The 18,011-nt window shown below is 45.5% G+C and overlaps 1 protein-coding gene across 7 annotated transcripts in view; it reads right to left on the bottom strand.

Annotated features, from left to right (window-relative positions):
- inpp4b (inositol polyphosphate-4-phosphatase type II B) overlaps window positions 1-18,011 on the bottom strand; it is a 200,846-nt gene that overhangs the window by 64,695 nt on the left and 118,140 nt on the right. For 6 of the 7 annotated variants that reach the window (XM_035426138.1, XM_035426137.1, XM_035426139.1 and 3 more), the window contains one exon: window positions 3,565-3,644. In XM_035426138.1, the coding sequence (XP_035282029.1) occupies window positions 3,565-3,644 (80 nt within the window). Of the gene's footprint in view, window positions 1-3,564; window positions 3,645-11,049; window positions 11,202-12,346; window positions 12,369-18,011 lie in introns of those variants that run through there. The other variant, XM_035426142.1, reaches the window with a different exon arrangement.

The raw sequence follows: 18,011 nt of genomic DNA on the forward strand, positions 1-18,011 counted from the left end.
CTGTGTACTGCATTTACTTTACAAGCAAAGACCACCCCAGACTTTTCCTGAATTCAACACCAGGCTAGACAAACTATAATGAAAAATATGTTTTTTATGAAAATACAATGTTTCTATTGTCAAATCTCTCTCTCTCTCCACATACATGCATGCGCACACACACGCTCGCACATAATCACAGTGATTACAGCCTTCCATAAAACTGTGTGCAAATTTGCCAAACTGTTATCAGGTCAAAAAAAAAAAGCAAACCTATTGTTAAACCCAATGCAATCATTCTTGAGAATATGTTACAACCCTTCATTGCGTGGACAGGAACAGGGGTAAACTGCACATTAGCGCTGCTTCAGAGCTCTCACGGGATGGTTTCATACGTGCTGGTCCATGCGGGTAAACTGCGTGGCTCAGATCTCAACACACTTTTTTCTGTCATTTTCTCCCCTTTCAGTTTCCTGCAGAATTTAAACAGCCAGTTGTGCCTTTCATTGCTTTGCCAGGCTGCCACGCCGCATGACCACGGTACTTGAGATGTGCACTCTTCCAATGCACATACTCAACACATCTACTATTTGCTAGCGTGTTTCCTAGAGTGCTGCCTAGCGTGTTGCACGTACACACAACATTAGGAGAAGCGCGCAGCAGCAACATGGCATCTACCATTTTGGGTAGGCTGCAGAAGCTGTAAGTGCTTGAAGTGTATAAGACTTCAATAGAATGTGTTAGCAAATTTGTTATAGTCCATAAAATATACACTACATCTGCCGCAGTGTTAAACATAGCCACTGAAGAGCCTTCTGGAGGACCTAGATATCGTAGTTCTTATTGATATTCACGGACAGGAATGTGAGGACCAGCACTATACCAGAGAAACTCAAATCTGGCCCTCGAGGTCAGCAGTGCTGCTGCCTGATTGTCCACAGTCCAATAATGCCACCGATTGGCCAGAGATTGCCCTCATCTGGAGCGCCAGGTCTAAATCAGCCCCTGATTGGAGGGGAGGAATGAGAACCAGTCGCACTGCTGTGGGTCACATTTCAGCATCCCAGAAACATCCAGGCAGGAGTGGCCTCTGTCTGCTGACCTGCCACACGCATTAATTATTACCCTTCTCTGTCTGCTGACCTGCCACACGCATTAATTATTACCCTTCCAGCGCCGCAAGCACACGATACAGCTAACAGGTTTAACCTGAGGATCACAGAGAAGCGCACAGGGACGAGGCCAACCCCACCCCCCCCCCCATCCTGCAGCTCACACCTGCAGAAGTCACAGCTGCCACTGCATGCCCGAATGCTCACCACACATCAGCAGAGGGGTGGGGTGTGGGCGGGGGGGGGGGGGGGGTTTAAGCCAATTAAAACGTGGGAAGATTAGTTGGCCAGGATGAGGGAGCCAGTTGGGAATAATGCACAAACAATACGTACGGCTTTCAGTCATTTTGTCCTGAAGGCCTCATGCATTGTTGCACCGAGGAACAGATGTTCAAACAGAAATAGCTCATTAAACAGCCTCAGCATGCAGACTGTGCGGACAGCAAATTTCCAAACATGTGAGAAAGCTCGCCGCAGTGCCAGCTTTGATTAGAATCTCCTCCGGCCTTCCTCTGATTCTGAGGTTTTAAAAATCAGGAGGTATTTACACAAGCAGCTTCACCTAAAAACTGCGTAGAAAATTATATTTATTTAGGACATTTCAACCCTAACCCTAACTGAATGTTCTGAGCTGATGTATTACAAATTACAACTGAGCTAAAGTCAATCCCAGATATTGTCATTGCAAATAACTTCATATTCAGGTATGAAAACAGAACATTTCCTGTGTTGTCCTGCATATGGTACATGCTCTCTCAACACAGCCCACACACTGTATGATACCACTAAAGCTATGAGTAATGATCTCTCTCTCTCTCTTTCACACACGCACACATGCATGCACACACCCCATACACACACACATCTTAGTGTGACAGTGGAATGAGGAGAGACAGGCAACATCACGATAAAAGGCAAATTAGCAGAAAACTAAACTTCACAGGATTAAGTCTTTCCTGTAATCAGACTTAATCAATAGAAATGCGTTATCAGTGACACTGATAACACACTGGGGATTTACACTGGGGATTTTTGTTACGCAGGAAAATTAACTCTCATAAATAAAAGATTCTACATTGGAACTGTCTGAAGCGGGAAATATGGTTATTAAATTCAGACACCATGCATGCAAATTACTCTGAGAATGTACAAATGGGCATTGCTGAAACCTTTTCATTTTTTTCAGGGTTCAGGGATTCAGGGGTTCCCCTGGATGGAGTCCCAGGGGGTTTTCAGCGAGAGAAAGTATGAGAAAGTATTTTGTCTTCGAAGAATAAATAGCATTTCCATATTTCATAAATTACATACTCAGCACTCTGGTTCATGCATCCTGGGTAATGCAGTGATTACTGTAAGGATGAAATATTTAAATTGCTCCAAATCGCCGGTCTAATGCAGCTCCCTGCTGATAACTGCCCCCACGCAGGCGTTTCGGGAGCCTTCAGAGACGCTGCAGAACCTGCGCCGTAGCGGAGTGAGAAACGCGGTTACCGTGGGGACGAGCGAGCTCGGAAAGAGCCTCTGATTCCGGAACACTGCGCTGTTTACGTTTGTTAGAAATACTGGAGCAGCCAGCGCAAGCTCTCCCCCGTCAATCACACCGGCAACAATCACAGAGAAGGGGAACCTCGCGCCCCCCTAGAAAATGAGAAAGAGGGGATGGCAGGGAGAGAGACGGAGAGAAAAAGGGGATGGCAGAGAGAGAGACGGTGAGACGGGGCAAATCGGGACCGACACAGACCCAGATTCTGACTGACGACTCGGAAACATCACCGAACAGGCTCTACTCCTTCACCTTCAATGGCCACTGTATTCTCTCACACCCATTTTTCTCAGTTTGTCTCAGCAGGTCGATATTTCAAATCACCCACATAAATTTTACTCATAAATGTTTTACAACCTTCTCCTTTAGTATCAAGTGATTATACAAGCAACTTATCCTTTAGTATCAACTAATTATTTGGTTAATTCTGGAGGAGGGAGGGAATTTTGAATAAGAAATAAAACTTTTGACTTTATGGCTGGTCAAAAAAAGCACATCCCAGTGCACACATCCTTCATTGCGCATACAATAGGATCTGAGCAAAGCACAATCCTTTCAAGATTTTCTTTTAAGCCACCGATGCAAAAAAAAGTCTGCAGTCTCCCTCTGAAATCCTTCCTTTGGATGTGAATAGAGAGCTACTCATGACGGGTGGCTGAGCTGTCATGTCGAGGGGAGACTACTCCTTAGATCATAAACGAAAAGGCTAAGGCACAGTCTAGGCCAAGAGTGCAATGCAGTCAGATAAATCCGGTTGAGGCACTTGTCCTTGTTGATGCCATTTTAAGTGAAGAAGTGGTAAGTGTTGATCAGTTATCTGAAGTCTATATATGACTATATTGCTCTATAGAAGTCGACATTCTTTACGTGTCCGCATAAATGCCAGTCTGAGCGTTCAAGAGAAATCAGAGAGAGATTTCACTGCCTTACCTCAGGCTAAGGGTTAGCTGCTGTTCCTTTGATTTCAGCAAGTCGCCGACAGAAAAGGTTGAGTAGCCCAGGAAGCCTCTCTGTGAAGGAAGAAGAAAAACTTCATTAGAGCAGAACTCACCCACATCAGCGCCGAACTCAGACGGCCAGCCTGGATGTGACATCAGACATCAAACGCACGCTGCAGGAAACGGTTTGACACTCAGAAGAACAAGCGAGCAACCTTGTTTGGTTTTTGTGGCTTTTCATGTTAGAATGAAAATAAACGTTGCTGAAACAACTCAGCATCGGAGTATTATTGTGGAATATTACTATTCTCAAAGTTTTTTTGCCGTGAAATATATATGCCTAGCAAGTGAGTGTCACTTGAGTGTTGACATATTTTCCTTGCATGTTAAGTATCTCATTAGCAGTCTTACTGACACATACAGCCCAGTGTTAGCCGCGCCTCCAGGCTGCTGCCACACGACACAGAAACACACTTCCTGCACCAGAAAAAGGCCACTCTTAGTATCATGGCCGGCACGGGGTGTTCAAAACACAACAATAATCGGCTGAATTTGTATCACGTGTTCTTCCTCTGAGACACATCCCCTTATTCTGAGAAATAAAAATATGAGGAAAAATGCGTTCATGCAGTGCTGACAGCAAAGCACACGTGTATAGTCTCTTCATGTTTACAGGTTCGTATGCATTCAGGCTAATAAAAAGTTGGTACTTGATAAAAAAAACCAGACTGAAAACTTTTATTCCATGAAAGTGTTCAATTGACAGAGCACTGCCACAATTATGTCTCTGATACATGCTGGAAAGGCTAGTGGGTGGCCTTTTCATATACACTAAAGTGACTTGACCTTTTATATATATCATGATAAGCTTTGAAGTGCGCGGACTAGCCACCGAACAGATTGGTAACACTTCTGTGGAAAAGGAAAGAGGAGGTATAATCATATAATAAAACGAGTTTAGGTCCAATAAAACTAAAATTTGCTTCACAGAATTTCCCCCAAAGCAACCATAGACAGAAGTAAAACGTTAGTTAGACGATTCATATTTTTCCTCTTTAATTACCCTCGGATCTATAAACGCTGGTTCGTTTCCAGTGCAAATCTGCTCAGCGGCCTCTGAACCACAGGTGTGTAATGCTATTGGCTAACGCAGCAGTGGGAGTGCACTGCTAGCAGCTAATGTAGCAGCGGTGTAATGCTAGTGGCTAACGCAGCAGTGGGAGTGGACTGCTAGCAGCTAATGTAGCAGCGGTGGAATGCTAGTGGCTAACGCAGCAGTGGGAGTGCACTGCTAGCAGCTAATGTAGCAGCGGTGGAATGCTAGTGGCTAACGCAGCAGTGGGAGTGCACTGCTAGCAGCTAATGTAGCAGCGGTGGAATGCTAGCTGCACGCGTGTACGTTAGCGACGTGCACGGCCCTCTGCTCCCTGCTCTGTGTGATGATTTCCTTTAATGTCAGCACAGGAGTCTTATTATTCTTTTTGCTCTAAGACTCCACGGCACCATCCTCCTAATCAAACAGTCATCTGAGCTGCCATATTTATCTACTGCGTATTAGGGTTTGAAGCCATCTGGTGCTTCAAGTGTGGAAACTAACTGCAATGTGCTTTGATTTCAGTCTGGGTAGAATGAAGTGTGTAAGTCTCCTGCGTAGAAGGAAAATAAAAACATTTTTGGGTTGACAGCTTTTCTTCCTATGTTCAAAATGTCATGTGAATATTAGAAGAACAGAATTAATCCCAATAGGAATTTTCAGTAATTTTCTGGTGGGCCATCAAAAATCCATGAGCTGGGAGCAATTTTCCAAGGGAGTGGCAAAATGAAAGGAAAACAGCGCTACCTTCTTTTGTACAATAAAAGGCATTTTAATGTGTTTCCTGACACACTGACAGATACAGGCATTGACTAACTAGTGCTAGAAGCAGCTTTACTGGAGCGGTGCAGTCAGACGTCACCCATGAGTCCCCTCTTAATGTGCCCTCACTAACGCAGCTGTGATTAGAATGTTCTTAAGTGAACATTCCAATGCTGACGATGTAACAATCACTGCTGGTGACTGAGTTCTAGAACACTGACGTTTGAAATTTGGAAAGAAAGAAAAAATTTCAAAAAAAGCCTAGACTTCAAAGGGTTAATGACATGGCAAGAAGCACCAACGGCTTGCTTGGAACTGGCAGTTCACCCCACGCAACCCTCTCCTGGTTTCCATGGAGAACAGCTCACTGTAGGCTATAGTACATTCTTTACAACATAAACTCAACTAACTTCCAGTAAATATTTAAATCTTGAGCAAACAAATGTGGATTACATTCTTTTTTTTAACAAGCGGTTGCCAACTAATAATAGACAGGTTATTACTGTCTTTTATTATACTGCATCTTTGTGAAAGCCGATGTAGTATATAATTCTTGCTTGCGTGAATATTCATTATAAAATTATAGTGATTTACAGCTGCAAAACGAGAACCTGTTAAATATAAGGCAAAAGTAATTTAAGAAACCATTCCAATTAACTATTCAAATGAAAGCTTCTGTTATTTGACTTCAGTCTCAAGTTATGAACACTTCACAGTTCCATACAACTGCCACTCTCAAAGGTCTAGCACGTCTGAGGTTCTCTCCAGAGTATTTAAACCAAGGACACCAGTCAGTAACACCAGATTAATGCCATCATTACATGACATAATGCATTTCATTTAAAACATATTGGGCCTCATTCACAAAACCTTTCTTAAATTATTCTTTTTAGTTTCTGTCCATATCCCAGGTGTATGAATGAGATGATGAATGCTGGCTGTTTGTAAATTTTATGCGCAATCCTGTTCATGCGATTAGCATAAGGAAACAAACACAAACAAATACAGACAAGAAGGAAATGATGAATGAGGAAATGTTCTGGAAACGTTCTTACACGCGCAGTTTACGATCACTGTCTGTTGGATTTCCCAAATGCTGTTGAAGGACAGCCCACTTCACACAAAAACAAATACCCAAAACCTGACAGTAAGTCTGAGGTTTACTGCAAAATCCGTTTCCTCCGTTAGCCCTCCCCTCCGTCAGCATGCAGAGGAGATTATTGTTTATCAAGAAATTCAATGCGACTCGCAAAGAAAGCCCCCTCGCTGACAAAGAGATTCTGATCTCTGGCTTAACGCAGATCTCCAGGATGCAGCCCGTTTTTATTCTTAATCCCCGTACAACCGAACCCGACTCTCGCCCTCCCGACACCAACATCCTCTCAACCGAGGACGGGCGGCTTGTGGCGGAACACCGAGGTAAAATTGGCCAGTCTATCCATCTCCTCTCCGCACGGAGAACAGAAATAATCACTCCAGAAGCAGAAAAACAGCTTTCAGCTCCAATCCTCTCAACGCGGGGAAAACAAACAACAACGGGAGAATTTCGCTCCTTACTTCACCGTCTGCAAACAGCAGACGTAGGCATGGCAGTGAAGGCAAATTGGTATAAGAGATCTTTCCAGATTTAGCTCAGATGTTTACTGACTGCTGACCAGCATGCATGGCTAACAGAGCCCATCTCCTGGGCTAGCCGTCGGCTGGCCTCCACTGGGCCCGGGTCAGGCCATAGATACTGCACTGGTCTCCACTGGGCCCGGGTCAGGCCATAGATACTGCACTGGTCTCCACCGGGGGTCAGGCCATAGATACTGCACTGGTCTCCACTGGGCCCGGGTCAGGCCATAGATACTGCACTGGCCTCCACTGGGCCTGGGTCAGGCCATAGATTCTGCACTGGCCTCCACTGGGCCCGGGTCAGGCCATAGATACTGCACTGGTCTCCAGTTCATGGTATGAGGAGACGGTATCATACAACTCTAACAATAAGGGGAGATTGGGGGGGTATTCACAAACCGCAGTATTTTAACCGGCAGCGCCTGATTGTCAAAGAAAACAAAGCGGAAGAACCCATCAGAGTCCTGCTTTGTGTCGGCTCGTAGCTGAGCAGACTCCGAACGGTCCCAACTGCGTCTGACGCGCCACTGAAACTCGATTGTTTTCCGTTTGACGTGAATGTGAAGGCGGAACCCACAGACGCGCAGCAGAAAGCGAGATGAAGGGGTGTAACAGACTCCGCTGCTGCCAGAACTCTGGACTGCACCACACAGATTAAAATAAAATATTTAGTGCATTCATAGCAGCACAGACTGCTGAAAAAACGACTGTTCTGTCTTTGCGAGTTGCACATGTATTAGTGGACAGATTCCTGTTATGCTTTAGTGGTTATTTTGAGATACTGATTTAATCTAAACACCATTTTAGCAGTGTAGAATCCACAAATCCAACTTTATGTTGTTCTTTAAGTGGATCTCACACAACCGAAGTGTTGCATTTTTGTGATTCCAGCTAACTGTGATTTTGAAACGCCAGTTAAATGGAAGAGGAGATTAATTTTGATTATTATTTTTTATTGGAGTGCTTATTAAAGTATGGTACATGAACTTGCTTAGAACATTAAGTAGTATTTGCATAAAAGCTCAGTAACACTCTATGCATTGAACCTGGTGCATCCCAGGCTCAGCACAGAGACCGGTACCGCTGGATACAGCCCGTAAGAGATGAAAGCCTACCTTGGAGAGGTTTCTCTACCCACTCGTATAAAACTCTCATCAATGCAGGTCTGACATCCCCTGCACTACCTCCTGAGGTGGTATTGCAGCTGGCTGCTGAAATTGATTTTACATTTATCTGTACTTGTCTATTTAGACTTCGGCTTTTACTTACGTTTGCGCTTTTAGAAACCATTCCCAACTCACTTCTATTCACAAATAGACACAGAGGCATTTAAAGAGCCACCATAAAGAGCCCAGAGCACCCAGAACACCTTTCACATAACATAAATAAATAAATAAAGCAACAGCCAAAAATAGCCCTTATCCTTCGCTCACCTTTTCTCACTAAAGATCACTGCCACCAAAATGTAAATTAGCAATCTGGTATATTTGTGTTTCAGGAAGCAAAGCTGAAACAGAACATAAGCATTACTTCATTAACTCCACCACACAAACTAAATTTTAATTCTGCTTTGGTATATCGTTTTGACCCTTAAGGAGTAAATGTGTGTGCATTGAATTAGCTAGCTATACATATAATGCATAACCAGCTACTGCAATGAATACATAAGAGTAACTATGCTCCGGGGAGGTAAGAGGTAATGAAAAGGTCAAAGACCAGTCACAGAGTAGCAGTAACAGTAAACTGCAGGTAAATGGAATTTCTGTGCAGTCACTGTCCGGTGCACAGACAAACTGCGCGCTGCTAGCTTAGGCGAGGCCTATCTGTAGCATGACACAGTTTAAGCTGTGTCTGGCAGCTCCACATGCATGCATATGCTGGTGATTCACCCGATCGGTACAAACACAGGACTGGAGTCAGCCAGAGACACAGCGACTATGAGCCTGCAGCATTTCACAAAGGGAGGTACCGCACAGTGGCATCGTGAGAAAAAAGTCATGCTATAGCGCAAAATTTTCTTTTATTACTGTGACCTTTATTTTCCTCTTAAATATGAAATGTTTCTTCCTTTTTGCTGAGATGAAAATAATAGCTCTCCACTCTATCATTTTGTCATCATTATTCACATTTCCATATTCCATTTTTTTTTCCCTGTGATGGACTTTCAACGATTTAATCACTAAACATGGAGATTAAACTAAGTGCTATTTTAAAAAATGACAATTCACGATTTAATTAGTACAATATTGTTTTTTTATACATATATTCGAGTTTCATTTGATTTTTCTGTGGGTTGTGTTGAGAGCACCGATCTTAATGACAAAGTATTAAAGATAAATCCCACAGGATTCAGCTGGCTTTTGTTATCCTTAGAACCTTCACATAATTTAATAATTCTATTTGCCCGACGGCTGCAAACTGCTAAATAGATCTTATGCTAAACAGATCTTATGCTAAACAGACCTGTAAAAGTGCAGATCTATGAATAAAGAGCTAGACAGGACCTGCAGCCGCCCTAACGATGCCGTCTACATTCCGTCTCTCTCAGGCAGCTGGTCTCATCGGTCATGTGACACTACATGGCGCTCGTAACGTGTCAGAGGACATATTAGATAACCAATGTCACTGATATGTTTAGCAGACATCCCTAATTCAAGGACAATTATATTTATTCCCACAGAGTAACAGGTTTATTGCTCCTGAATCTCTGAAACGCTGGAGTGAAATCAGCTGTGCCTCAAAGCAGACAGCAGCTGCAGTGCTGAAGCCTGGATTCAAACCCGGGAACCCTGAGGCCGACACAGCAGCGATTCTGAAAGCCACGCCTACAGCGTGCGATGTGGAGGACACGCCCCCCCCCCCCCCGGGTCAGCCATCCAATCCAATCAGGCTTTCCCTGGAAAACAGAGGCGTGGCATTGGCTCTGACTGCGATCCGGCTTTTCTCCCGACATGGCTGTGCCTCTCGTTCAGGACACCCAGCCTGGTGACATCCGATTACTCCTTGCCTGCGCTCCCTCAAACAGAACTTCCTGTGCCCCCTCAAAGGGAACTTCCTAGGCCCCCCCAAACGGAACTTCCTGTGCAAGTTCTCAGCACTAAACACCAGACACTTCTGTTATTAGGAACCTGAGTATTAACTCGAGTTATTAGTGTGACAGCATTCTCATCAGAGAATCTTCTGGAGCTTGGACAACATCACTACGACATGGTTACCGCAGAATGGCATTGTCACCGTTTACTAATGTTAATCTATCAATCCTCCTGAAATCCCTGTGTATTTCTGCATGGTTTTTAAAAGCCCTTCACCGCAGCTCAGAAGCTAATGACAGCTCAAAGGGCCCCTTCTAATGCGAGATTAAAAGCTCTGGTAAGATAAGAAGCGAGAAGACGAATGTTTCCTGATAGATCTGCCCCAGTCTGTCTGCTCTGCCTCCCCGTTTCAGAAGTGCTGGTTTTTCACCTGTCCGTTGGTACATAAATAAAGAGCGCAACAGCACCGCACCTTGATCCTCCCCCCTGCGCACCCCGCCCCCCCTCCCCGCACCCACACCCGGGACAGTCGCACACGGCGGTGCCCTCCCCAGCGCACACACCCCCCATGCCCGAGGTGCCCTCCCCAGCGCACACACCCCCCATGCCCGAGGTGCCCGAGGTTGTTTTCATAGTTCTGAGGGCCGCTTGTGTTCTCGTTACCACGCTGGTGGTAAATAGCCTAGTCCGCTGCTGACTTATTGATCCGCCGCGTAGACCCCCCCCAGCCCCCGTCGCCGCCCCCAGCCCCCCCCCTCCCCAGCCCCTGTCCCCGCCCAGACTCCGCCCCGTCCCCGCCCCCGCCCCGCCCAGACTCCGCCCCGCCCCAGCCCCCGTCCCCGCCCCCGCCCCGCCCAGACTCCGCCCGCCCCAGCGCTGACGGACCCAGACCCAGGGCTTACCTCAGCGGAGGCTAAAGGCGCTAAGCGCTGGGAGCTGCAGACCACGTTCGCCAGCGCGGGGGAATACTCACTTCCTCCCTGGTTCCCGCGGCGGGGTCAGCCGCTGCGGCGGGCTCCCAGAACGACGGGCAGCTCCCGCGGTGTCTATCCGCGCTACCGCTAACTCCCGCTAACTCCCGCTGCTCCCCGCACCGCTGCCAGCACACGAGCGTCCGCACCGCGCCTGGGAACAGATTCTAATGAGAGCTACTGCTACTGCCGCAGCTGCTGCAGCTGTGTGTGCGTGTGTGAGAGAGAGAGGGGGAGAGAGGGAGAGAGAGAGGGAGAGGGGGAGAGAGTGAGCGAGAGAGAGGGAGAGAGTGGGAGATGGAGAGAGACACGGACAGAGAGAGAGCGTGCAAGAGGAGAAGAGAGAGATGAATAGAGAGGGAGACAGGGAGAGAGAGACACGGGCAGAGAGAGAGGAGAGGAGAGGAGAGATGGATAAAGAGGGAGACGGGGAGAGAGAGCGTGCAAGAGAGAGGAGAGGAGAGAGATGGATAGAGAGGGAGACTGGGAGAGAGAGAGACACGGGCAGAGAGAGAGAGCAGTAGGGATGGAGAAAGTAAGAGAGGGGGACAGAAAGATAGGAAGAAAGAGAGAGAGAGGCAAGGAAAGAGGGAGGGCGAGCAAGAGGTAGTAAGCAACGGAGAGACACTTCTCGTCTCCAGCATGAGTCAGATCCCGGCTTCGTGTGGCAATCTGAATGAACATGAGCTGGGTGCATACCGCAGAAGGTGGTGCATGTGAGCACACACACAGCTACACACACCCTGCTACACACGCCCTACGCACAGCTACACACGTGCTGCGCGTGGACCGTTTCACAGTTCTGCCTCTCAGAACTGCTCTCACGACGTAAAGATCAGATTATCCCGTCACAGCCCAGCCTATAGAATTACCCTGCCCCCCCACCACCGAGATAAGCACCAGCTCAAAGCGATTTCGTGACTCCCTACATGTAAACACAAGAGCGCATGTCCACACGAACCCGCACACACAGCTGTTACCATGTCCACAGATGAATAAATTATCACTACATTGTACCGCTTTTTGCATTCTATGCTAAAACAAAAAAGGCTCAGCCACTTCAATCATAAGCCGTGACAGCACTGTGAAAACTCACAGGTAAGTCCCTTCAGTAGACGAATGTAAAATGGCACAGCTTGTGCCATCTCACTAAACTCTGGGGGTATCTGTGGCTCCTGCTGTCAAAAGGCTTTTCTCAAAGGACAAAAACATGCAGACATTAACTGTAATATGTACATAAATAAATAAATAAATAAATAAATAAATAACCATAAGCATGATAATATACCATGCACTTACCCATCATATTTGCTACAGGAATAACACTACTGGAAATGAAATATTCTCTCACTTTGTCTCCAGGCAACTTTGGGCTATGCCCCAGCTTCTGCCAGATCCGCTACCATTCCTGCCTATTTGATCCTGAAATAACAGGTCCAGACAGAAGTAGACGATCATCCCCGCGGTTGCATAATTCCTCGCTTACATCACTGACACTGGAGCCCAGCGGTAGCCGGAGTGGAAACTAGGAGTCGGCTTTCAGTTTCTCCCTCTCCATCATACATTTACAGTTTAGGTTTAATGAGATGGATAAAGCAATATAAAATTCGGGTTGAATATTCCGTTTTCCACAGCCAGTAGCCGTTTTGAATCTAAAACACAGTCAGAGGCTAATATCCAGACAGCTGTTTGATTTACCCCCCTGGGGCGCTCAAATAAGCTTTTGCGATTAGACAATGATCCTTTTCTAATTTAATGGAAAGTACTTGGTTAAAATCGCCATTGGATACGCTCACAAACAATGGACATAAGTGCCGATTATTCAAAGTTTATGAATTATGGAATTCTGAAAACACAGCGCCAAAGAGATAAAAAGAAATAATATTTTGCAAATTAATATATAGCAACAACTACCAAGAAATCCATCCCTTTTTAAAGATTCAGAATCATCGCCTTAAACCTCGCTTGTGAAACCTAACATTTAAAAAAATTAATTCTAAGAGTAGTGGATTTGGTTTACAAAAAAAAGAAAAATTCATCATATGTAGTCATCTGAGGACAAATCGATTCTTGAGGGGTCCCAGCATTAATCTACACAATTATGATGGTGATTTTTGAATTATGATTACTTCACACCATGCAGAGATATGAATCAATCCAATGAACATACGGCCAAGAATTTTTATGTCCCATAAAATCCCATTTGACCGATAAAAATGCAAAGGGTGTCCATCTCTTTCTGCAGCAGCTGTACTCCTTTGCAAAGCCATTAGCGCTGAGAACTGCATCTGCTTTTCATGAAAATTCATTTTTATCTTCACGCTGCCCTCAGAGACACTCCGTACCCTTTCTTATTAAAAATAAAGAGAAAACCAATCCGCAGCCAATCTGCTTTGCGCAGACATCACACAAAACCAACCAAAACGAAATGAAACTGCAATTCAGTCTGCTTCTTACATGTCCCAATTTAAACACCACAGGCACACATGTTGTGTCTTCCTCAATTTACTGAGACTAAAAAGGCCTGGAAGCACCGTAAAGGACAAGACTATAATCCAGGAAAGGATCTGAGACCGGCACAGAAAGCGCTTCGCTGAGTGAAGCCGACACCTGAGTAATTTGGTGGCCAAATTGTGTTTCGGTTCGCGATAAACTTTGTATTCCTTTCGGTGACAGAATAGAGCACAACAATCGACCGAGGGAAGAAAAAAACCAAACAAACTCCTGACGGTTTCTCCCTTGTTACTGCCAAGAAACGCACCGTGCTGGGCTAGAACACAGCGAACGAGCGGACTCAGGTTCATTACCTGAACGGCGGCGGTGGAATCGCCGCCACGGAGACGGCAGCAACCGCAGCAGGCCATGCTCCCTTCCCGACAGTCGGCGCCAAGCGAAAATCCTCTTTAAACGACACTGGCGTTAAAAGTCCTCCGGAGCTGCCACTGTGTCCCCCCAGAGAGGCGGCCGCAGAGGCGAGACTGTCCCCCCCCCAGAGAGGCGGTCGCAGAGGCGAGACTGACGTGAACCCCCCCCTGGCGCGGCTCGGTTTCGTTCCCGGTGTCAGAGGTGCCGTTTTAAAGCGTCCCAGTGCCGGTGTTAGCTGTTGCTTTAGGTGCCCGGCGGGGCAGCACGCGCTCAGGCTGTCAGCTCGGCTAACCCCGGTCCGGAACGTTTAATATAACGAAGTACTGCCCGCATAACAGATAAGCACATTCCCTTCATTTAGTTAGACCGCAAGGGGAAACACTCCGGCTACTGGGCTCTTTGTAGCTCGTCATTATGACGTGGGGCGCCTCACTTAAAAAAGCACAACTTTTTAACCTCAGCACTCAGTGAAGCGTATAAGTTCTATATATATAAGAGAGAGGCTGCACGTACGAGTGTGCATGCAGCGGAGTGGATGCGTGGTAGAGGCGGATCAATGTTTGGGCTCAGTACAGCAACAGGTCAAAAGTGGTTTTCGAAGCTGCAAATAGCTGTTATCAACTTCCTTCAACAGCTCTGCAAACAGCAATGGCACTTCCTTTGTAGTTCTGAAATGGAACAACTAGCAGCTTTTTCTGTGTGGGTTTGTTTCCTTTGGTGTAGCTCATAATGAACAGGTCAAATGGCCATTTACTTCTGAAATATGAAACGCAACAGTTAATGGTGGATATGTGTCACAGTGCAAACTAAAACGACCCCACGCATTCCACGCCACAGTCTGACACAAAACTGGAGTCTTTCATCACTCGTACCCAGTAATGCATCTGTACTCCGAGGCACACAGAATAATTAGCAGCACAAGTCAAAGGTACAGCATTCATTTTTGCATTAAAGGAATGCACATATCACAAACTGTGCATACCACCACACACAAACTAAATACCAAACGCATAACACTGCTCCATCAGTAAGCAGGACACACCAGCATCTTAGGTCATTATAACAAGCACAAACAGCAATTACGCAATCAACAGGTTTTACACATTTAAGATACTGTTTTAGGGTGTTGGAAGCATTCATCTACAACTCTGCAGTGATGACTAGATTTTGCTGAATAAATGTTAATGTTTATAATGTCTAAGGCACTTGAATTAAACCCCCCCCCCCCCCCCCATTTTAGGCGATCAAAAGTACTTGGACAAACTTTCCTCTTTTTAACACATTGTTCTAGGTTAATACTCATCTCATCTGTCCATAAGACTGTGTTCCAGAACTGTACAGTTTCTTTTAAAGGTACTATTTAGCAAACACTCACCTGGCTGTTCTGTTCTCCAGGCTTACGAGTGCTTTATATCTGACAGTGAACCCTGAAGTTATGCTGGTGTAGTCGTGTCAAAAACTAAAACTAAAACTATATATATATATATATATATATATATATATATATATATAGTGCCCACATCCTGGAGTGTGTTCTTGACAGCTGAAAAGGGGTTTTTCTACACAACTGAAAATATTCTTTGTTCATCCACTCCAGTGGTCTGTTGTGGTCTACCAGATCATTTGCTACAGCATTGCCGAGCTCATCCGTGCTTTTTTTTGCTTCTTATCAATACATCAAGGAGAGCCAAAACAAAAAAAATTGTGTTACTGTCCAAATACTTTTACAGACTGGAATTATTAGTAATTATCAGCCTAACCAAAACCAAAAGCCTTTCCTTTAATAGAAACGGTACTCAAAAGAGAAAACAGAATGCTTGTTCTGAGAGTCTGTTTGTTGCCCATTAATCCAGATTCAGTGCTACATCTGGTAAAGGACGAAGATGTTGTTTATCTACAACTAAAATAAGAACTGGACTCAAAGGAACACCGCATTTCATTTTATAGAGCTTTTCATGGACAACTGCTTGTGTACGTAACATCTACATTATTAATAACGAGCCCTGCAATATGAGGGAGAAGGGCCTGTTTGAGGTGACATATTTCATCTACCAGCTGTCATACGACATCTGGATGGTCTGTATGTCGGTGCGTGTGCCGTGAATCCCAGATGAGAATAACACCAGCTCTGATCACATCAGCGCGCTGGCGAGCGACGCTAACCACGCTAACCACGCGAGCCAGTTAGCGCTCTCAGGTTCTGAATGAGGGGAGAAACATTTCGGGATCACAAAGCAAATTAAAATAGCATTCGCACGGGTTATCAGCTGAAGCGAGCACATCAGTACGCAGCTGTGAATCGGGGAGCGAGCCCCAGCGAGACGTCACTCCCGAACACCGAGCAGAGTCCCGCGTCGTCTGTTAATCACAGCCGAGCCGCCGCCTCAGAATTAAGCGCTTTATGCAACAATATGTTCACATTAAAAACTTTATACACTGTTCACTTTATCTGTTTCCGCCGTCTACAGCCCAGACAGCAGCCATCTGCCACCATGCGCAAAGTATATTATAATCAAAGAGCCTCATGGGCCCACTTCTTGTGTTGGCTTTGTACGCACACGCCAGCCACACGCCAAGCACACGCCAAGCACACGCCAAGCACGCGCCAGCCACACGCCAAGCCACACGCCAAGCACACGCCAGCCACACGCCAAGCACACGCCAGCCACACGCCAAGCACACGCCAGCCACACGCCAGCCACACGCCAAGCACACGCCAAGCACACGCCAAGCACACGCCAGTCTGTACCCTCTCCGTTGGCACCAGCCCAACTAGCTCCACCATTGCGCCACACCAGACGCGCCACAGCCTCACCCCCTTCTTTTCTTTACCGTCTAACCAACTTAAAAATGAACCAAAAAGAAAAGGCAAGACAAACAAATAAAATTTAAAAATCATAAAAATCCTATTTTTCCTAAATGCAGGAGCAGGTAGAGAGCAGGCCGGGTCATCCATTTAATCTGTACATACAGGCGGCTAATACATTTTATCTGGTGAAAATCCTGTAAAGCAGGTGATGCTGTGGCAATCAAATATGCAGCGATACCACAGGCACAGGAAAAAAAGAAGCGGTCTGTAATTAAATTTCTTTGCGAAAATTGCATTATGAAACTGAAGGCATCGCAAATCCCTGCTTGTGAGAAATGGGATTGTCAGACAGGATAGGAAGGCACAGGAGACCCTTCTGCAGCTCGAGCGGGTGTCTAATTAGACTTCAGAGCCAAACGCTTTATTGTGTGTCCAGAAATATCCTGTCCACATTTAAATAACTAAAAAGTCATTATGACACATTAAGCCGAACAAAGCTAACAGTTACAAGCAGCAGTCAGTCACTGCTGTGACCACACTGCGCTCAATGTGTGTAAGTAATGCATGTAATGTGTAATCGCAATAACTCAAAATGTATTTCTCTCAATCTGGTCACCCTGGCCTTCCTAATAGCACATAATCATCATTATTATAATCATTATTCATCCATCCGTTATCTATACTCCCTTATTCCTGGCCTATCCCAGCATGCACTGGGTGAGAGACAGGAATACACCCTAGACAGTTCAGCAGTCCATGGCAGGGCACACGCACCGCTCACTAGCGGCAATTTAGACTCCCAAATGAGCCTAACCTGTATGTCTTTAGACTGTTATTATTGTGTGCAATTATACTAATATCATAATAATAATATTATTATACATATTTCTTTATTTCTGCCCTGCATTCTCTTTCCATTCCAACACCATAAGTTATGATAAGCGTCACCACTCAACCACAGACATCTGAATAATTCCAAATATGAAATATTAAGAGTGCACTTGCAAAACAATCCAGTGTGTGCTTGCAGTTAGATTGTACTTACCTAACTACTGTGCAATTACACTCTGCCCAGACTTGCTTGACATAAATTTTGTGTGGCCCTCCCCACTCCCTCTGTCAGCTTGAATAATGTTCCATGATCTGAAAGCTTTCTCGCTGCGCCCGCGACTAAATATAAACCCGTGAAAAATTATCAACTTAAAAATAATCAATGGCGGCTTACAAAGTCTTTTGAAAGGTACCGTCATGCTCCCTGGGTAAAATGGACACCTAAATAACCTTTCCTTT

This window comes from Anguilla anguilla, chromosome 7 (assembly GCF_013347855.1).
Source record: "Anguilla anguilla isolate fAngAng1 chromosome 7, fAngAng1.pri, whole genome shotgun sequence".
In the NCBI taxonomy this organism is placed as follows: Eukaryota; Metazoa; Chordata; class Actinopteri; order Anguilliformes; family Anguillidae; genus Anguilla; species Anguilla anguilla.